General features: G+C 44.4%; 1 protein-coding gene across 1 annotated transcript; it reads right to left on the minus strand.

The window, feature by feature from the left end:
- Positions 1-4,744: 4,744 nt before the first annotated feature.
- On the minus strand, positions 4,745-19,526 carry LOC112239858 (charged multivesicular body protein 2b). Its single transcript, XM_042319733.1, has 6 exons — positions 19,370-19,526; positions 13,296-13,387; positions 9,369-9,563; positions 8,247-8,349; positions 7,896-8,002; positions 4,745-5,271 (listed from the first exon to the last, which is right to left on the minus strand). The coding sequence occupies exons 1-6, from the start codon at positions 19,401-19,403 to the stop codon at positions 5,158-5,160; spliced, it is 645 nt and encodes a 214-aa protein (XP_042175667.1). The 5' UTR covers positions 19,404-19,526; the 3' UTR covers positions 4,745-5,157.
- Positions 19,527-23,159: the final 3,633 nt, after the last annotated feature.

The following is a 23,159-nucleotide window of genomic DNA, read 5'->3' on the forward strand; positions in this document are numbered from 1 at the left end:
AAACCCACTGTCCCAGTTTTATGTGTCATTTTCCATACTTATTGATTTGTTAATGTGTTTTTCATTAATAAATACATTGAAACCAACAGTGAGGAGAGGAGCTGATGTAGGTGATGATAGATAAGCACCTGTCTCCCTGTAGCATACTGGAGACATCATACTGCAGCATACATTGCCTTGCAAAAGTATTCAACCACTTGGCGTTTTTCCTATTTTGTTGCATTACAACCTGTAATTTAAATGGATTTTTATTTGGATTTCATGTAATGGACATGCATAAAATAGCTTGTTTCACAAAAATTACAAAAATAAAACAATGGAAAAGTGGTGCGTGCATATGTATTTACCCTCTTTGCTATGAAGCAAATAAATAAGATCTGGTGCAACCAATTACCTTCAGAAGTTACATAATTAGTTAAATAAAGTCCACCTGTGTGCAATCTAAGTGTCACATGAGCTGTCACATGATCTCAGTGTACATACACCTGTTCTGAAAGGCCCCAGAGTCTGCAACACCACTAAGCAAGGGGCACCACCAAGCAAGAGGTACCATGAAGACCAAGGAGCTCTCCAAACAGGTCAGGGACAAAGTTGTGGAGAAGTACAGATCAGGGTTGGGTTATAAAAAAATATCAGAAACTTTGAACATCCCACAGAGCACCATTTAAATCCATTATTAAAAAATGGAATGAATATGGCACCACAACAAACCTGCCAAGAGAGGGCCGCCCACCAAAACTCACAGACCAGGCAAGGAGGGCATTAATCAGAGAGGCAACAAAGAGACCAAAGGTAACCCTGAAGGAGCTGCAAAGCTCCACAGTGGAGATTGGAGTATCTGTCCATGGGACCGCTTTAAGCCGTACACTCCACAAAGCTGGGCTTTATGGAAAAGTTGCCCGAAAAATATAAGCAAACATTTTTGGTGTTTGCCAAAAGGCATGTGGGATACTCCCCAAACATCTGGAAGAAGGTACTCTGGTCAGATGAGACTAAAATAGAGCTTTTTGGCCATCAAGGAAAACGCTATGTCTGGCGCAAATCCAACACCTCCCATCACCCAGAGAACCCCATCCCCACAGTAAAGCATGGTGGTGGCAGCATCATGCTGTGGGGATGTTTTTCTTCATCAGGGACTGGGAAACTGGTCAGAATTGAAGGAATGATGGATGGCGCTATATATAGTGAAATTCTTGAGGGAAACCTGTTTGTCTTCCAGAGATTTGAGACTGGGACGGAGGTTCACCTTCCAGGAGGACAATGACGCTAAGCATACTGCTAAAGCAAGACTCGAGTGGTTTAAGGGGAAACATTTAAATGTCTTGGAATGGCCCAGACCTCAATCCAATTGAGAATATGTGGTATGACTTAAAGATTGCTGTACACCAGCGGAACCCATCCAACTTGAAGAAGCTGGAGCAGTTTTGACTTGAAGAATGGGCAAACATCCCAGTGGCTAGATGTACCAAGCTTATAGAGACATACCCCAAAAGACTTACAGCTGTAATCGCTGCAAAAGGTGGCTCTACAAACTATTGACATTGGGGGGGTGAATCGTTATGCACTCTCAAGTTTTCTGTTTTTTTGCCTTATTTCTTGTTTGTTTCACAAAATATATTTTGCATCTTCAAAGTGGTAGGCATGTTGTGTAAATCAAATGATACAACCCCCCCCAAAAAAATACATTTTAATTCCAGGTTGTAAGGCAACAAAATAGGAAAAATGCCAAGGGGGTGAATACTTCGCAAGCCACTGTAAGTGTACAGTTGGACTCAAAAGCAGGCCAGAAGTGCTTGTCATTGTCTTACAATCAATCATTCAGTACCTGGTTGATATATCAAAAATAAGTAATATATGATTTAATTACAATCTATTTCTCTGAGATGCAATTAATGAATGGATTTTGCAGTCATGTATGCATTTATTTGAATGATTTGTTGATTGATTTATTAAGCAGTTGGTATTTCTGAGAGCCCAGTAAGAGGGAGCTGTGTTCAGACAAATATAGCCTGTACTGTATAATTGTGCCATTTTTCATATTCACTGATGTCTTGATGTGTTTCTGTGAATAAATACATAAACATCCAGCCCTCTTGTCAACATGTACATACTGTCAGAGACTATCCAGTCTGTCAGATGATGGAGCCCGTGAGGCACTACAGACACTGAGGGTCCTTACGTAATGAGCTCTACATGTTAATGTACGGCCTGTGGTTTATATGGCTCCAATGAGAGGGAGGCTGTGTGTGACTGTAGCCTCAGCTACATGTAGTTGCATCTCCGTGCCATGTCTGTCACGTCTACTGTTGACTGTCCCCTTCAATCACTAAATAAAAACACCATTGGTGTGAATGAAGTGTGAAGGTTGTTTGAGCAGCAGATGGTACATGAAGTGATTTTATTCATTATAAAAGCCATCATCAAGCCTAAACAGTAGAACTGTACAAACACAGAGGATACATACATTAGTTGACATACTGTACATGGTGGATAAAAGGCATGACAACAACCTTCATTCATTTACATTTCCTGTCTGGAAAATTGCACCACAAATGAAGATGAAAAGAAAGTCATGTAAAAGACAGTGTACCAGTCTCAATGCTTTCCAGTAACAAACATTAAGACAATCATTTTAGCATTCAGTGTTATACCAGTCGACATTAGAAAACCACAAAAGGACCATGAGAGAACATTATAGGCTGCATTAAATGCTCTTTAGCCGCCATTGCACAATATGTCACTGTCTTCTGACCTGCTCTACAGCATGGTGGAGAGAACTACAGGAAGACAAAACCATTAGTGTCATCTTAGCAAACTATTTGTCCACTCTAGTGTGTGTGTGGTTTAAGAAAACAGCTTCAACAACAGATACGGTAACTGCACAGCAGCCAAGATAAAAAAAAGAGAGAGATGAGGACAGAGACAGACAGACTACTGGTTCCATCCCACATCAGAAAGACAGGACACACAGAGACCAACTAAGACAGACATCTTCAAACGAAAGTACAACTCAGTTGTACAAAACAAGCAATTAAAAGTAACCATTACTTGAAATATGAAGTTTAGGATTATTAGTTTGAATTAGCATTAGATTATAATTTGTGTCAAACTGAATCTACAGTTGAAGTCAGAAGTTTACATACACCTTAGCCAAATACATTTAAACTCAGTTTTTCACAATTCCTGACATTTAATTTGAGTAAAAATTCCCTGTTTTAGGTCAGTTAGGATCACCACTTTATTTTAAGAATGTGAAATGTCAGAATAATAGTAGAGAGAATGATTTATTTCAGCTTTTATTTCTTTCATCACATTCCCAGTGGGTCAGAAGTTTACATACACTCAATTAGTATTTGGTAGCATTGCCTTTAAATTGTTGAACTTGGGTCAAACGTTTTGGGTAGCCTTCCACAAGCGTCCCACAACAAGTTGGGTGAATTTTGGCCCATTCCTCCTGACAGAGCTAGTGTAACTGAGTCAGGTTTGTAGGCCTCCTTGTTCGCACACGCTTTTTCAGTTCTACCCACAAATGTTCTATATGATTGAGGTCAGTGCTTTGCGATGGCCACTCCAATACCTTGACTTTGTTGTCCTTAAGCCATTTTGCCACAACTTTGGAAGACTTGGGGTCATTGTCCATTTGCGACCAAGCTTTAACTTCCTGATATCTTGAGATGTTGCTTCAATATATCCACATCATTTTCCTACATCATGATGCCATTTATTTTGTGAAGTGCACCAGTCCCTCCTGCAGCAAAGCACCCTCACAACATGATGCTGACACCCCTGTGCTTCACGGTTGGGATGGTGTTCTTCAGCTTGCAAGCCTCCCCCTTTTTCCTCCAAACCTAACAATTGTCATTATTGGCAAACAGTTCTATTTTTGTTTCATCAGACCAGAGGACATTTCTCCATAAAGTATGATCTTTGTCCCCATGTGCAGTTTTTAATGGAGGTTTTGGAGCGGTGGCTGGAGCAGTGGCTTCTTCCTTGCTGAGCGGCCTTTCAGGTTATGTCGATATAGGACTCGTTTTACTGTGGATATAGATACTTTTGTACCTGTTTCCTCCAGCATCTTCACAAGGTCCTTTGCTGGGATTGATTTGCACTTTTCGCACCAAAGTACGTTCATCTCTAGGAGACAGAACGCGTCTCCTTCCTGAGCGGTATGACGGCTGCGTGGTCCAATGGTGTTTATACTTGTGTTTGTACAGAGGAAAGTGGTACCTTCAGGCATTTGGAAATTTCTCCCAAGGGTGAACCAGACTTGTGGAGGTCTACAATTGTTTTTCTGAGGTCTTGGCTGATTTCTTTTGATTTTTGCATGATGTCAAGCAGAGGCACTGAGTTTAAAGGTAGGCATTGAAATACATCCACAGGTACACCTCCAATTGAATCAAATTATGTAAATTAGCATATCAGAAGCTTCTAAAGCCATGACATAATTTTCTGGAATTTTCCAAGCTGTTTAAAGGCACAGTCAACTTAGTGTATGTTAACTTCTGACCCACTGGAATTGTGATCCAGTGAAATAATCTGTCTGCAAACAATTGTTGGAAAAATGACTTGTGTCATGCACAAAGTAGATGTCCTGACTGACATGCCAAAACTAGTTTGTTAACAAGAAATTTGTGGAGTGGTTGAAAAATGAAATTTAATGACTCCAACCTAAGTGTATGGAAACTTCCGACTTCAACTGTATGTCCCTAACGGATATGCAGTTTGGTCAAGCTGATTCCATAGATTCTCATGCAAAATGTTTATTAGTGAAAAAAGTCAAGCATTGTCAGTAGTTCCTAGAGTTAATGTAAGTGGTACTACAGACACATCGTCAGTAGTCTATGACATCACCAGCATCTATAGTACCGTACCTAAAGATGTGAGAGCACAAAAAACATCATTACTTCATCCTCCCACAGGATTGGTCCTTCCAAAATATCATGTATACATTGAAGTCACTGGAGTCAACTGTCTGTATGTACATAAATATCCCATCCTTCAGCAGATTGTAGTTTGGGTCATAATAAGACATTCTATTATTCCATAATGTAGTCACTACATATTCATAACCAGCCACAGTCTCCCAGTCTCCGACACATGGACCACCAGCCTGCAAGTACACAGACCTAGCCCAAGGTGTGTGTGTGTGTGTCTGTGTTAGTCCACTCCCAGTGCTCTGAGCTGTCTCTCTATCTCATCGTCAGAGATCTGTGTTTTCCGTTTAGGAGAGGCAGAGGGGAGATTGTTCCCTGCTGCTGGGGCTCTCACCATCTGAAACACACACACATTACAACAGCTTAACTCTGACACTGGGCTTACAACACACACATTACAACAGGTTAACACTGACACTGGGCTTACAACACACACATTACAACAGCTTAACACTGACACTGGGCTTACAACACACACATTACAACAGGTTAACACTGACACTGGGCTTACAACTCACACATTACAACAGGTTAACACTGACACTGGGCTTACAACACACACATTACAACAGGTTAACACTGACACTGGGCTTACAACTCACACATTACAACAGGTTAACACTGACACTGGGCTTACAACACACACATTACAACAGGTTAACACTGACACTGGGCTTACAACACACACATTACAACAGGTTAACACTGACACTGGGCTTACAACTCACACATTACAACAGGTTAACACTGACACTGGGCTTACAACACACACATTACAACAGCTTAACACTGACACTGGGCTTACAACACACACATTACAACAGCTTAACACTGACACTGGGCTTACAACACACACATTACAACAGGTTAACACTGACACTGGGCTTACAACTCACACATTACAACAGGTTAACACTGACACTGGGCTTACAACTCACACATTACAACAGGTTAACACTGACACTGGGCTTACAACTCACACATTACAACAGGTTAACACTGACACTGGGCTTACAACTCACACATTACAACAGGTTAACACTGACACTGGGCTTACAACTCACACATTACAACAGGTTAACACTGACACTGGGCTTACAACACACACATTACAACAGGTTAACACTGACACTGGGCTTACAACACACACATTACAACAGCTTAACACTGACACTGGGCTTACAACACACACATTACAACAGCTTAACACTGACACTGGGCTTACAACCAGGTCATTGCTGTTCTGCCAACCTAGGCAAGAACAAAAAATTCCACCCCCACAAAACTAGAATCATCCCAGTAGGCAAAAAGACTTTGAAAAGACATCTTCGCGAGGACATTGAACTCAAGGCCGGTCCGGACTGCACTAAGAAAGACTGTAGCCTACGGTGTTGCCTGAAATGTCATTTTATAAACGCCCACCTATGGTAAGCCTACTGATGGTAAAACACCAAAAAAAAAAGACATCCAAAAGATGGAGTGTAGCCTACCATGTCAGCCCACAGTGGAATTTAATGAATGCCCATCCATGTGGTAGAGCCACCATTGGCTGTATTAGTCCTGATTCCTGTGACTAATTAATTTGGCTAATTAAGCTCTGAATATCAGCTACCCAACTTTATCAGGAGTTATTATGAGCCTCTTTGTAATGTGTTTACACAGCGGGAAATGTAGAAGTCATTTCTTTTTCACAGTGATCAGCTTGTCAAAGATTGACGGATACAAACTTGAAACCACTGATCATGACAACTCCTGGACAACAGTTGTGATTGTCCATTCCACTTTGACCTGTCCTGTTTTTAGGATATGTTGTCTGATAACATGACAGCGCATTCTTTATTTGATTGAGTGCCATTTAGGTTAGGCTATTTGATCGGAGAAACCTGCATGATGTAAAAAGTCTCATTACATTGTCATCCATTTTATCTCCAGTCTGTAGGCTACAGAAAAGGCCACATACTATTTCTACCATATCCTATATCCGCTACATGATTTATGTTAGATGTTTTTTTGACAGACCGTTGGTGGAGCGCAGCAGAGATGCATCTCTCCAACAGCACCCTGGAGAGGCGCGCTGGGAAAGGACAAGCAAAATATTTCGACAAAGTGGGCACTGCTTATCACACGGCAGCATCAGCGCTCACCTAAACAGCCAAAATGACACTGGTTGAGAGAAATTGTTTTAGGGCAAAATTATGTGAGGTTTTATGTGTTGTTGGAGGTGCGTCTTGGTCAGTTTAGCTCAGAAAATGGCACCCTTTTCAATCTGCAGCCACATGTGCCTGCCTAATCCTGCCTAATGAGTGGACCGGCCATGTTTACAACACACATAGTAGTGGCTCTTCTGCATTGAGAGTGGTGTGGTGTAGTAACACATGTTGTCCCCCAGGGGGAGTGGGTTCTCTGCCAGATGGGGACAGCCACTAACGGCCTCTCATATATCATCATGCACAGGCAGACTACAGGCACAACCCAACCCGGCTACCTTCCCATACAGCACATATTGACAGACATGCAGGCACAATCTACAGACTACCTTCCCATAAGAACAAGCAGGCTAAGGGCTACCCCCCTCTCCTCCAGCTGCCTGTCTGCTACACCTCACAGCATCCAGATGGAAGAAGGCTTTGAGATGGTATAGGACTATCTCTTACTTTTCCAGGGGACTGCTTATAGAGGGAAGTGACTGTGGTATGGTACAGGACTATCTCTTACCTTTCCAGAGGACTGCTTATAGAGGGAAGTGACTGTGGTATGGTACAGGGCTATCTCTTACCTTTCCAGAGGACTGCTTATAGAGAGAAGTGACTGTGGTATGGTACAGGACTATCTCTTACCTTTCCAGAGGACTGCTTATAGAGAGAAGTGACTGTGGTATGGTACAGGACTATCTCTTACCTTTCCAGAGGACTGCTTATAGAGGGAAGTGACTGTGGTATGGTAGAGGGCAGTATATCTTACCTTTCCAGAGATCTCAATGCCAATCTCATCCAGAACCTGGTTCACAATGTCCTGAGATTCTTCCTCGTCACCTGATTCGTCAAATATCTCATCTAATGTATCGTTGACTGGAGGGATGAAGGGAGAGGAGTAAACAGGAAGGGGGAGGGGGCAGACAGAGAGAGGTAGAGACAGAGGTACTAGTCAGTTTACCGTAAACTGTGAGTTAACAGGTCTTTGAAACACCAGGCAAACACATTGATCTGCATGGAGTTTTTGGTTTGGACTTGACTGTTTTTTTTTTCTGTTACTATTGTGCATATTTTAAATATTTAAATCCTAGGCTAGGGAGCTAATGGCAGCAGCTCTTACTCATGTCCTCTGTCATGCCCATCTTCATGTTCTCCTTCTGGAAGTCCTGCATGGTCTGAAGGGTCTTCTGAGGATCCATCTTCTTGTTCACCGCCTGCATTGTCTGGACAACACACAGACACACAAGAGTTACAACACAAATACTACTACACCATACTGCACAGACAATACACAACTCCCAGAGCATGTACCCACATTATCAACACAGAGGGATCCTCTTCTTCCTGTGTGTTGGCACAGCCTTGGCCTAGTTTCAATTCAGAGCCTAAAACATCCAAACGAGCTGCACACACTGCCTCTAATTAGATGTCATTTGCATATTGTCCCCAAACTGTTTGAGAGTGTCCCTGTTTCTAGAGGTTTCTCTGCAGCTGCATATTGGTATGTGTCTGTATATAGAGGCTGGTTTGGCGTTTTGGGTGAAAAGTTTGTATTTTCTCCTCCACAATGAAGACAAATGGTCGTACCCAGAGTAGCAGGAGTCATAGAAGGATACACACACATTCAGTTACATTCTACCACCTCAGAATGGTAAGCTGTTTTCCCTAAAACACAGCGAGCTGTTTTCCCTAAACACGTTCCGTTCATCACTTTGTTTCAGCTAATCACCATCCTGATTATGATTCATTAACAGACAGCTTTGAATTAGAAAAAAAAATATAGATCATTAATACATGAACAACAACATTAACAAATACTTAGTGACTGTAACTAGTTCACGGTCCAAGCCTAAACACGATGGGCTAATATAGTCCTATAACTGGGCTAATTAGATATGCTGCTTTGAACATGACCGGAAGCCTAACTGATACCAGCTAAGATGTGTATGGATGTCATCTGTGTGTCTGAGCTGTAAACAGGTGTAGGATGGAGGATCTCCACCCAGTCAGACAAACATTACCATCCTGAGGGGATGACAGGAAATAATAGACAGACTAAGAGACTAATTATTACACACTCAGGAGGAGAAGAATCCTTTGAAGTGTTCTGCTGTTTGAATGTTTTAACTGGGTTAGTGGACCTGCTTTTGGCCTCAATTACCCAGACACACAGAAACACATAGATGTATGTGCGGAGCTAATATACAACAACTGCTCTAACTTGGTGTATGGTGCTCTTTACCTTAGCCGTAGCAGACATGGCTCCTGCCATCTTCATCTGGGAGTTCATGACCTTGGTCTGTGTAGACATGGAGGTGACCTTTGAACTGACAGCGTAGGTCCTGTTCTTCTGCTTCCTCAGCTGGACCAGCTGCTTGGCCAGGATCTTGCAGGCCTCCCGGTTCCCAGACTTAGCCATCTTCTTTATCTCCATCTCCTAGGAGGGAAGGAACAGGAGCAGAATTATCAAGGGGGAGCTTCTGACTGGCTTTAAATCAGGAAACTTCACTACACTCATACTGTTTACATAAATACATACACATACTGTATACAATACATATACATCAGGTTCCCAGAGAGCCCTGTTAGAGTATAAGCAGTGTAAATAGTATGATTTGGCAATGGTCTAAACACCTGAAAGCTACCGGCCTCTCTTAGTTTCGACATGAAATCAGCCTCTCGCCCTGAGGAAACACACACCGCAAGGCTCTACATGTCCCCTGGGAAACAGTACAGATTCAGCTGCAGCCCTGGGAGTCTGTGTTTATGTGTTTGTTCTGAAGAGCCAGACCTGAAAACAATTATTTATTAATGATCATCATTACAGTTTACAGGATTAATACTCCTAAATGCTCCACCCCTTCCCTCTGCCAGTGCGTATGCGGGTTAAACTGCCATTAGGCAGTGCTGCGTAAGGTGGAGAGGAGCTGAGCTGAGGGAAGGAGCTGATTGAAGTGCTCTCCTCAGGTAGAGAACTCTGGTAAACAGCTGAGGAGGATCATTACATAACCCTCAGAGATAGACACCACCTGTGTGTGTCTGCCTGCTAACTAGAATAGACAGAAAATATAAGACCTGCTTATATTTAATATCTGTCATAGAGCAAACATGATGCTGTAAATATTTAACAGTGGGAATCTAGGATGATCTAGCTGAGTTTGCGAGAGAGAGAGAGAGAGAGAGAGAGAGAGAGAGAGAGAGCGAGAGAGAGAGAGAGAGAGAACGAGAGCGAGAGAGAACAAGAGCGAGAGAACGAGAGCGAGAGAGAACGAGAGAGACAGAGAGTGAGAAAGAGAGAGAGAACGAGAGAGAGCAAGCGAGAGAGAACGAGAGAGCGAGCGCGAGAGAGAGCGAGAGAACGCGAGAGAGAGCGAGAGAACGCGAGAGAGAGCGAGAGAGAGCGAGAGAACGCGAGAGAGAGCGAGAGAATGCGAGAGAACGCGAGAGAACGCGAGAGAGAGCGAGAGAGAGCGAGAGAGCGCGAGAGAGAGGCGCAAGATAGAGAGCGAGAGAGACAGAGAGCGAGAGAGAACGAGAGAGAGCGAGAGAGAACGGGAGAGAGCGAGCGCGAGAGAGAGCGAGAGAACGCGAGAGAGCGAGAGAACGCGAGAGAGAGCGAGAGAACGCGAGAGAGAGCGAGAGAGCGCGAGAGAGAGAGCGCAAGATAGAGAGCGAGAGAGACAGAGAGCGAGAGAGAACGAGAGAGAGCGAGAGAGAACGGGAGAGAGCGAGAGAGAACGGGAGAGAGCGAGAGAGAACGGGAGAGAGCGAGAGAGAATGGGAGAGAGCGAGAGAGACCGAGAGAGAGCGAGAGAAGAGAGAGAGCGAGAGAGCAGAGAGAGAGAGCGCAAGATAGAGAGCGAGAGAGACAGAGAGCGAGAGAGAACGAGAGAGAGGGAGAGAGAACGGGAGAGAGCGAGAGAGACAGAGCGCGAGAGAGACAGAGCGCAAGAGAGACAGAGAGAGCGAGCGAGAACGAGAGAGAGAGCGAGAGAGTGCAAGAGAGACAGAGAGCGAGAGAGACAGAGAGCGAGAGAGACAGAGAGCGAGAGAGACAGAGAGCGAGAGAGACAGAGAGCGAGAGAGACAGAGAGCGAGAGAGACAGAGAGCGAGAGAGACAGAGAGCGAGAGAGACAGAGCGCGAGAGAGAGCGAGAGAGCGCGAGAGAACGCGAGAGAGAGCGAGAGAGCGCGAGAGAGAGAGCGCAAGATAGAGAGCGAGAGAGAGAGCGCAAGATAGAGAGCGAGAGAGACAGAGAGCGAGAGAGAACGAGAGAGAGCGAGAGAGAACGGGAGAGAGCGAGAGAGAACGGGAGAGAGCGAGAGAGAATGGGAGAGAGCGAGAGAGACCGAGAGAGAGCGAGAGAACGCGAGAGAGAGCGAGAGAGCGCGAGAGAGAGAGCGCAAGATAGAGAGAGAGAGCGCAAGATAGAGAGAGAGAGCGCAAGATAGAGAGCGAGAGAGAGCGAGAGAGAACGGGAGAGAGCGAGAGAACGCGAGAGAGAGCGAGAGAGCGCGAGAGAGAGAGAGAAGCGAGAGAAGCGAGAGAGAGAGAGCGAGAGAGAGAGCGCAAGATAGAGAGAGAGAGCGCAAGATAGAGAGAGAGAGCGCAAGATAGAGAGAGAGAGAGAACGAGAGAGAGCGAGAGAGAACGGGAGAGAGCGAGAGAGAACGGGAGAGAGCGAGAGAGAATGGGAGAGAGCGAGAGAGACCGAGAGAGACAGAGCGCGAGAGAGACAGAGAGAGCGAGCGAGAACGAGAGAGAGAGCGAGAGAGTGCAAGAGAGACAGAGCGAGAGAGACAGAGAGCGAGAGAGACAGAGAGCGAGAGAGACAGAGAGCGAGAGAGACAGAGAGCGAGAGAGACAGAGAGCGAGAGAGACAGAGAGCGAGAGAGACAGAGAGCGAGAGAGACAGAGAGACAGAGACAAGAGCTACAACTGACAGATAGATGATGCCATCACACAGAGTAACAATGTATATAGAGACAGACTGATCTAATGGACCAGGGCAATATTTCAGCTAGATAAGTGACAAAACATGTTCCTTTTCATGTGAATAATGAACTTAGTTGTTGAATAGAATACATTGGCTATAAATTCAAATCATTACACACAGTGCTGAATAATATAGATCCTATATCTGGTTGAAACTATGTTGCTATGTTTTTGGGGAGCTTGCTGAATGGGGTGGCAGGGTAGCCTAGTGGTTCGAGCATTGGACTAATAACCGAAAGGTTGCAAGTTCAAATCCCCGAGCTGACAAGGTACAAATCTGTCGTTCTGCCCCTGAACAAGGCAGTTAACCCACTGTTCCTAGGCCGTCATTGAAAATAGGAATTTGTTCTTAACTGACTTGCCTAGTTAAATAAAGGTTAAAAAAATGTTTTAAATGACCCAGTAGTCTCTGTGTTAATGATAATAATGTGGACATCAGTTGTGTTTTTGGGGAGAAGCTGAAAGACCCAGTAGTCTCTGTGTTAATGAGTCTAATAATAATGAGGAGTCTCCCAGCACAGCAACTACAGCAGCCCCAGTAGAGGAAGAGCAAACAGAGACCGGGAAAGCTGTGTGTGGTGTGTGTGTGTGTGTGTGTGTGTGTGTGTGTGTGTGTGTGTGTGTGTGTGTGTGTGTGTGTGTGTGTGTGTGTGTTAAACTGTAAAATAGGTCACTACCACTAATAGATTTTTCAGACCAACAAAAATAATACCTAGATTAATTAGAAGAAATATTAATGAGTAATAAAAAGCTGGTCCCTTGGGAGGCAATTCTGTCCTGTGTGATGTTTACTTAAAACAACAGCGGGACACCACTCTTCCTTTCATCTTTCTGACATAGGATGAAATGGAGGGGAAATGTTGTATTCTGCTGTTCACACAGCCCTGTCATGACCTGTGTTCTACCTCCTCTCTCCCCTGTAGCTATCTACCTGTCCAATCCTGTCCTTTCTATCTCAGCCATTAGCGAAGCAGCCTGTAGGCCTAATAGACAGATCAGGAAAGGGATGTGAGTTGAGGTAGGGGGTAGGATGGAGCAGGATTAGCCTACAGTCATTTACACACGTTTGATGCAATCAACAGTAATCTACAGAAAAGGTACTACTGAGAAACTAATACCTGCCTCCGTCCTACCAGCACTTCATAGGGTGAGTGGTGTGTGTGTGTGTCTCACCATTTGTTTCTCTTGTTTCTCCAGAGCAGCTCTGTCTCTAGTGATCTGTCTCTGAGTACCACGAAGCTCCTTAGTCTGTTCCTTTATAATGTCTGAGAGAGAGAGAGAAAATGTTTACTCTACAAACATACACAGTTATTGAATCAAAATGATTTATGACATACAGCTCATTCATACAGTTATGCTGGGCATTGAGCTAGGACTTCTGTAAAAGCTATAGAAGCACGGTACCATTCTGGGGTAGTAGACCAGGACAATAGCTCTAGACTAGACATTTCTCATTAACAGGGCTGAGCCTGGAATGTAAACCATCCCTGCCTCACTCTCCATTACCCGACAGGGCGTGTGTATAACACAGTCCGAAACACACGCCCTGCTCCAAATACCACTCTCCATTACCCCGACAGGGCGTGTGTATAACACAGTCCGAAACACACGCCCTGCTCCAAATACCACTCTCCATTACCCTGACAGGGCGTGTGTATAACACAGTCCGAAACACACGCCCTGCTCCAAATACCACTCTCCATTACCCTGACAGGGCGTGTGTATAACACAGTCCGACCACACGCCCTGCTCCAAATACCACTCTCCATTACCCTGACAGGGCGTGTGTATAACACAGTCCGACCACACGCCCTGCTCCAAATACCACTCTCCATTACCCTGACAGGGCGTGTGTATAACACAGTCCGACCACACACCCTGCTCCAAATACCACTCTCCATTACCCTGACAGGGCGTGTGTATAACACAGTCCGACCACACGCCCTGCTCCAAATACCACTCTCCATTACCCCGACAGGGCGTGTGTATAACACAGTCCGACCACACGCCCTGCTCCAAATACCACTCAACTTCTACACGATAGAAGTGGATTATTTCTTAAAGTACTGAGGGACCAACACTAAAGAGCTCGGCATCTAACTGTTATAGTTGAGATAGACCCAAACAGCTCTTCATTACATAGTATTTATACATTTACAAGCGTAGGCAGGGTAAACTGTGTGGCAGGGTAAACTGTGTGGCAGGGTAAACTGTGTGGCAGGGTAAACTGTGTGGCAGGGTAAACTGTGTGGCAGGGTAAACTGTGTGGCAGGGTAAACTGTGTGGCAGAGGTGTGGACTCGAGTCACAAATATGATGACTTGCAACTCGACTTTGACTTTAACACCAATGACTTGTGACTTGACTTGGACTTGAGCCTTATGACTCGACCTGACTTGATAACCCTCCCCAAGCCCAAATATTAAAAATGATGCTATGAAAAAAAACTGTGCAGTGCATCAACTCTTCATTTAATGGATTACAGTTTGAATCGGAGTTGTGCGTGGCAGTGCAGAGGAGCGTTGGCACGTGAATTCAGATGGAGCTCTTGGAAAGATGATACCCAAAATTATTATTTTCGGATATAAAGATGACCTGTATCAACAAAAAACGGACTGCAACTTGCAAAACATGCGGGAAGAAAATTACAGATGGAGGCGCAACAATTTCCAACTTTGTTCTATATTTCAAGCTGCACAAAGAATGGTAAGTCGTGGCCAATATAGCCGACAGCTATATATTTGATTTCTTTACTGGTGTATCATGTAGGCTAATGTAGCTTTAAATCAATGAGCCTCCACACATTCAGTCAGTGCGGAAACGTGATCATTGCACCCAAGACTGAGCTACAACTGGCTAGGCAGTTGGTAGCCTTAATCCTGCCTGATGTTACTGCTGTTCCTAAAACCATTGACATACGTTAGCCTACTGTAACCACACAGAGAGTGTGTGTGTGAGGGTGTGTGTGTGTTAAGGTTGGGCGATTGTGTACAAACCTAGATCGCCCGATCGCGCCCCATAGCGATCCTCGATAGTCGATCGCTGTTGGGGGGTGGGGGTGTCTTTCTCATGGCTACCCATGTATTTCCATGGAAATAAAACGTTTATTTGGAAATAAATAAATATATATAGATATTTTTAAAAGCATTCATGATTTGTATAAATGTAATATACTAACTATTACTCTTGTTAAAAATAAATCAAATCAAATTTTATGTCACATACACATGGTTAGCAGATGTTAATGCGAGTGTAGCAAAATGCTTGTGCTTCTAGTTCCGACAATGCAGTAATAACCAACAAGTAATCTAACTAACAATTCCAAAACTACTGTCTTATACACGGTGTAAGGGGATAAAGAATATGTACATAAGGATATATGAATGAGTGATGGTACAGAGCAGCATAGGCAAGATACAGTAGCTGATATCGAGTACAGTATATACATATGAGATGAGTATGTAAACAAAGTGGCATAGTTAAAGTGGCTAGTGATACATGTATTACATAAAGATGCAGTCGATGATATAGTACAGTATATACGTATGCATATGAGATGAATAATGTAGGGTAAGTAACATTATATAAGGTAGCATTGTTTAAAGTGGCTAGTGATATATTTACATCATTTCCCATCAATTCCCATTATTAAAGTGGCTGGAGTTGAGTCAGTGTCAGTGTGTTGGCAGCAGCCACTCAATGTTAGTGGTGGCTGTTTAACAGTCTGATGGCCTTGAGATAGAAGCTGTTTTTCAGTCTCTCGGTCCCAGCTTTGATGCACCTGTACTGACCTCGCCTTCTGGATGATAGCGGGGTGAACAGGCAGTGGCTCGGGTGGTTGATGTCCTTGATGATCTTTATGGCCTTCCTGTAACATCGGGTGGTGTAGGTGTCCTGGAGGGCAGGTAGTTTGCCCCCGGTGATGCGTTGTGCAGACCTCACTACCCTCTGGAGAGCCTTACGGTTGAGGGCGGAGCAGTTGCCGTACCAGGCGGTGATACAGCCCGCCAGGATGCTCTCGATTGTGCATCTGTAGAAGTTTGTGAGTGCTTTTGGTGACAAGCCGAATTTCTTCAGCCTCCTGAGGTTGAAGAGGCGCTGCTGCGCCTTCTTCACGATGCTGTCTGTGTGAGTGGACCAATTCAGTTTGTCTGTGATGTGTATGCCGAGGAACTTGAAACTTGCTACCCTCTCCACTACTGTTCCATCGATGTGGATAGGGGGTGTTCCCTCTGCTGTTTCCTGAAGTCCACAATCATCTCCTTAGTTTTGTTGACGTTGAGTGTGAGGTTATTTTCCTGACACCACACTCCGAGGGCCCTCACCTCCTCCCTGTAGGCCGTCTCGTCGTTGTTGGTAATCAAGCCTACCACTGTTGTGTCGTCCGCAAACTTGATGATTGAGTTGGAGGCGTGCGTGGCCACGCAGTCGTGGGTGAACAGGGAGTACAGGAGAGGGCTCAGAACGCACCCTTGTGGGGCCCCAGTGTTGAGGATCAGCGGGGAGGAGATGTTGTTGCCTACCCTCACCACCTGGGGGCGGCCCGTCAGGAAGTCCAGTACCCAGTTGCACAGGGCGGGGTCGAGACCCAGGGTCTCGAGCTTGATGACGAGCTTGGAGGGTACTATGGTGTTGAATGCCGAGCTGTAGTCGATGAACAGCATTCTCACATAGGTATTCCTCTTGTCAAATATGAAATGGTATTACATTTGGTGAAGAGTACATTATGACTTGTTTAGGACTCGAAACTCAAAGTTTAGGACTTGACGGTCTTGACTTGGACTTGCCTTTCTTGACTTGGGACTTGAGTGCTAAGACTTGAGACTTACTTGTGACTTGTAAAACAATGATTTGGCCCCACCTCTGCTATGTGGTGTCAACAAATAAGAATCAATGTTTTAAGACAGGATATAACCCTTGAAGTGTAGCATCAAGGGGGCCATATTGAAGTGAAGAAGAGGGGGCATGCATGAAGAGAGTCATACAGGAGCAGTCCCTAAGACAGACACACACACGACACATTCTCAGCTGTGAATGTGTCCCGGTCATCCCAGCTCCTGTATTAGGGTAGAGGACACGGTCCCCTACACTGCTATTGGCCAGAGATTCTCCCTACAGTGGAGTGGGTACCAGTAGCTCTAACAGCAGCCTCTAAATTGAGCCTCTATCGCCATCCTCTAAATTCAGCCTCTAAATTCAACCTCTAACGCCATCCTCAAATTCAGCCTCTAACGCCATCCTCAAATTCAGCCTCTAACACCATCCTCAAATTCAGCCTCTAACACCATCCTCAAATTCAGCCTCTAAATTCAGTCTCTGTTGACCCTCTGTTTCACTACTGGATCAAAATGCTACATATTCAAAGGAAATTACTTTCCTTAAAAGGGTTTTACTCAAAACTAAAGAGAAGTATATATAAAACATTTAAAAACAATATTTTTGTGTTAGAAAATATCATTCCCTCAGTGAAAGTCCAAACTGAAGCGAGGGAGGAAGAGAGAGGGAGAGAGAGAAAGAGAGAGGCTCTCAAAAAGAGAGAGATAGAGAGAGATAGAGAGAGATAGAGAGAGATAGAGAGAGAGAGGAGAGAGAGGGAGAGAGAGGGAGAGAGAGGGAGAGAGAGATAGAGAGAGGAAAGAGAGAGAGAGAGAAAGAGAGAGAGAGAGAGAGAGAGAAGAGAGAGAGAGAGAGAGAGAGAGAGAAAGAGAGAGAAAGAGAGAGCTGGACCACTTGTGAGAGTGAAGCGTAGTCTACGTACAGGGTGACGTATTGACAACGTCTAAAAGAGGGTGGGGTATCATCTATAAAACTCCTCCAGCTAACCTTCACCCGCCATCGCACCCCCGCACGCCACTACACGCCCTACTATGGGATACCACTGCTTCTCGACATCGGGCAACCTTGGCACGCCACGTCCAGAGAGAGAAGAGGAGATATCCTAACAACTATCTGACCTTAATAAAGCTACAGCAAAATGACAGTAAGTGAATATTCTTTATCAATGACACTGTGGTCATGGAATGACTTTTTCACATTGAATGAGATAAACTTGAAATTTAATTAGATGGAAACTTTAATAAAGTAATTAGTGATTTAGCTATAATTGATGCATTATATTTTCTAAATAGCCTGAAGGGTTATTGCATTTTGACCTCGTAAGGTTGATGGCCATTAAGCAAGACATTTTAACTGATAGGCATTAGGCCCAGTATTTCAATGGCTCAAGGCAATAGAAGATGGAGACATTTATTCCTCTTCTTAACCTTTGTTATCGAGGTAAGACACATTGAGATAAAATATATTTTTCAAGAGACCTGAAAATCTATATTTTGGGGTTCTTCGTTCAACATATTGCTACATCTTCAAAGAGAGACAGAGACAGAGACAGAGACAGACAGACAGACAGAGACAGACAGTTAGTTAGTTAGTTGTGCATTGACTGATGCATTTGTTTCCCATGCATCACATTTGACAACTCTGAGACGGGAACACTGAAATAAGTGTTTTACAGTCCTAAACATATCCTAATAGAAATATTGACATCATCATCACTTAACTTAAGAGCCATTTTGTGGGGGTTTGGGGCAGTAGAGGGACTGGAGCAGACTATTGTCAACATAACCTATATCCATCTGTCTTTTAATAAACAGAATGAAGTAACGCAATCATTTAACACCAGTATCTATGGATCACATGATTCTCTCACTAGCTCTGTCTAAATCTGAACAAAGCTTTCTTACAGGACTTACACTGCTAGATGCTGTTCCTTGGAATTGATATGTTGCAGTCAGCAGGTAAGTTGCAAAGTAACACTTGAACATACTGTAGACAGCATCATCACATCAATTGAACAATGTACCAATGTCTGCAGCTACAATGTAACTGTTCACCAGTTACACGATGGTCATAAATTGTGACACACAACACAGAACAGTGTTTACCAGCTACCTTCACTAATAAACAGACAAGTGGAATTGTATGTCTAGTTTCAGGCAGCCAGTTTATAAATATCCTTGGTATTTCAGCTAATCCTCATTAACACACAATCTAACTTTAGAGGATTCAACGTTGACCAATTTTGATTTCGTAACATAAACATGAATCGTGATTTTTCAAACTGGTATCAGTTAAACTGGTAAAACAGGCTTGTTTAGTAGCCTATGCTCGTTAGTGGCGGACTGGCGCTCACCAAATCAAACAACTTTGTTCATTTGTTACAAGTCTACAATCAGTGGAAAACAAACTTACCATCGACTGTCTTCTTCTTGAATAGAGATGCCATGGCGCACAAATGAAAACTAAAACCTTTTAATACTAAAAACAACTTCTCCGCTCCCCGACGGTCACCAGCTAAACTGTCGCCCTATCAACAATCTGAGATTTCCTGGTCGAAGTGCTTCCACAGCTTCTCACATGACAGCCCGGACTCTATGACGACAACAAGTCCAGTTCCTCGAGTCTCCTGTAGAGCGCGCTACTGTTCCAACTCAAAACTGACGCATTCTACCATTCATTACAACCCGCACAGTGAATTCTGTAAGAACTGTGGTAGATAAAAGCCATAAAAGTAATAAGTGATGATTTGGTCAACTCTGCTCTGAAATTGCAGAGACTGAGGAGAAAAAGAGGATTAGTCACTTGAAAGCAAGAGTAGGTCGAGCGCAGGCCATATTCATTAGAATTTGGGTTTTCAGTTTTGCATATTGGATTATGCCCCTATTAGAAAATATATTTCTATGTACATGTCTTTTCTATGTACATAGAAATATAGCAATTGCTAGGGATTCTTATGTCTGTGTGTGTGTCTCTGTGTGCGCTCACGTGTGTGTGTGTGTGTGTGTGTGTGTGTGTGTGTGTGTGTGTGTGTGTGTGTGTGTGTGTGTGTGTGTGTGTGTGTGTGTGTGTGTGTGTGTGTGTGTGTGTGTCTGGGTGTGTTAAGAAGCTATGAAAATGTAAAGTACCATGTACATAAAAACAACCACATAGGGAGTGCTAGACATAAAAACACTCCCTACAGCTTTAAACCACCATCAATTATTTTGTTCTCCTTTCATCCTCATCTCACTGGATAATGTTACCACTGAGGTCAGGGACATTCATAGGATGGTTTCTCTTCATATTCATGCAGCAACTTCTGCAGTCTGGTCACTTGAACCGTAACTAACTCAATCCCATGACAATGCTGAGTTCCCTCCATTTGGGTCAATGGAAAATAAGGGAGTAGAGAAGAGGAAAATAGGAGAGGAAGAGACGGGAGTTCTGGCTCAAAATGAAAGGATGGGGCCAAGTACAGGAGGAGAGGAGAAGATAACAGATGATATTGAGGTGACTTTGAGAAGACAGAGGAGAGGTGGTTTAGTAGCCTTCAGCTCACCCCCTCTCCATCCCAGCGGGGGCGAGCAGCGACCTGGGGCGTTGTTCTAGTTAAGGTTATTAGGGAGATATTGGGTCTAATCAGTAGTAGACTACAGGGAACATCACTACCACTACCACAGGCCCAGAGGTGATCCATCCAGCCAGCCCCCAGCACCTCTATAGCACCCTTCGTAATGGCACTAACAACAGCCTGCTGTATTTGCTGTGAATGCAGTCTTCAGTTATATTAAATATTTACATCTAATATTGGAGGGAAGGGAGGGGGGACATGTTGAGGCCATTAAATGAGAATTCCTTCTGTGGCATTTTTAAAAATGTATCTCTCTGTTGTATCGCTCTTTCTCTCTCTCTCTCTCTCTCTCTCTCTCTCTCTCTCTCTGTTGTATCGCTCTCCCTCTCTTTCTCTCTCTCTCCCTGTTGTATTGCTGTCCCTCTCTTTCTCTCTCTCTCTCTCTCTCTCTCTCTCTCTCTGTTGTATCGCTCTCCCTCTCTTTTCTCTCTCTCTGTTGTATCGCTCTCCCTCTCTTTCTCTCTCTCTGTTGTATCGCTCTCCCTCTCTTTCTCTCTCTCTCTGTTGTATCGCTCTCCCTCTCTTTCTCTCTCTCTCTGTTGTATCGCTCTCCCTCTCTTTTCTCTCTCTCTGTTGTATCGCTCTCCCTCTCTTTCTCTCTCTCTCCCTCTCTGTTGTATCGCTCTCCCTCTCTCTCTCTCTCTCTCTCTCTGTTGTATCGCTCCCCTCTCTCTCTCTCTCTCTCTCTCCCTCTCTGTTGTATCGCTCTCCCTCTCTCTCTCTCTGTTGTATCGCTCTCCCTCTCTCTCTCTCTGTTGTATCGCTCTCCCTCTCTCTCTCTCTGTTGTATCGCTCTCCCTCTCTCTCTCTCTGTTGTATCGCTCTCCCTCTCTCTCTCTCTGTTGTATCGCTCTCCCTCTCTCTCTCTCTGTTGTATCGCTCTCCCCTCTCTCTCTCTGTTGTATCGCTCTCCCTCTCTCTCTCTCTGTTGTATCGCTCTCCCTCTCTCTCTCTCTGTTGTATCGCTCTCCCTCTCTCTCTCTCTGTTGTATCGCTCTCCCTCTCTCTCTCTCTGTTGTATCGCTCTCCCTCTCTCTCTCTCTGTTGTATCGCTCTCCCTCTCTCTCTCTCTGTTGTATCGCTCTCCCTCTCTCTCTCTCTGTTGTATCGCTCTCCCTCTCTCTCTCTCTGTTGTATCGCTCTCCCTCTCTCTCTCTCTGTTGTATCGCTCTCCCTCTCTCTCTCTCTGTTGTATCGCTCTCCCTCTCTTTCTCTCTGTTGTATCGCTCTCCTCTCTCTCTCTCTGTTGTATCGCTCTCCCTCTCTCTCTCTGTTGTATCGCTCTCCCTCTCTCTCTCTCTGTTGTATCGCTCTCCTCTCTCTCTCTCTGTTGTATCGCTCTCCCTCTCTCTCTCTCTGTTGTATCGCTCTCTCCTCTCTCTCTCTCTGTTGTATCGCTCTCCCTCTCTCTCTCTCTGTTGTATCGCTCTCCTCTCTCTCTCTCTGTTGTATCGCTCTCCCTCTCTTTCTCTCTGTTGTATCGCTCTCCCTCTCTCTCTCTCTCTGTTGTATCGCTCTCCCCTCTCTCTCTCTCTGTTGTATCGCTCTCCCTCTCTCTCTCTCTGTTGTATCGCTCTCCCTCTCTTTCTCTCTCTCTCTCTTGCTCTCTCTCTCTCTCTCTCTGTTGTATCGCTCTCCCTCTCTCTCTCTCTCTCTCCCTCTGTTGTATCGCTCTCCCTCTCTCTCTCTCTCCCTCTCTGTTGTATCGCTCTCCTCTCTCTCTCTCTCTCTCTCTCTCTCTGTTGTATCGCTCTCCCTCTCTTTTCTCTCTCTCTCTGTTGTATCGCTCTCCCTCTCTTTCTTCTCTCTCTCTTGCTCTCTCTCTCTCTCTCTCTGTTGTATCGCTCTCCCTCTCTTTCTCTCTCTCTCTGTTGTATCGCTCTCCTCTCTTTCTCTCTCTCTCTCTCTCTCTCTCTCTCTCTCTCTGTTGTATCGCTCTCCCTCTCTCTCTCTCTCTGTTGTATCGCTCTCCCTCTCTTTCTCTCTCTCTCTGTTGTATCGCTCTCCCTCTCTTTCTCTCTCTCTCTGTTGTATCGCTCTCCCTCTCTCTTCTCTCTCTCTCTGTTGTATCGCTCTCCCTCTCTTTCTCTCTCTCTCTGTTGTATCGCTCTCCCTCTCTTTCTCTCTCTCTGTTGTATCCCTCTCCCTCTCTTTCTCTCTCTCTCCCTCTCTTTCTCTCTCTCTCTCTCTCTCTCTCTGTTGGTGGTTTTGCCTGAGGCGAACAGACGTTTAATGTTAACGTGTTGCTAACTAACGACACAGACAGACAGACAGCAGAGATGTCATGTGTGAAATTAGATCCCAGTACAATCACTGGGAATCTCTGAGAATCACCTCTAATAAAATACATGTAGACGCACTGTAGTGCAATCCATATGCAAGGCATAATGAAATATGTTTTCCCTTCAGGAATGCTGCAGGGTTGAATGATGACTCAGTATAGGAACATGGGCTTTTATCTTTTTTTCTTGTCAATTATTATACCTATATGTCAACTGGTTCCATTTCATTTACGATCTGATGCAGGTGATCTACATTACTCTAGTATTGTTCATATTCAGCATGTATTCAAGCAGGAGTAAATTCTGATTT

Source organism: Oncorhynchus tshawytscha, linkage group LG03, assembly GCF_018296145.1.
Source record: "Oncorhynchus tshawytscha isolate Ot180627B linkage group LG03, Otsh_v2.0, whole genome shotgun sequence".
Taxonomy (NCBI): domain Eukaryota; kingdom Metazoa; phylum Chordata; class Actinopteri; order Salmoniformes; family Salmonidae; genus Oncorhynchus; species Oncorhynchus tshawytscha.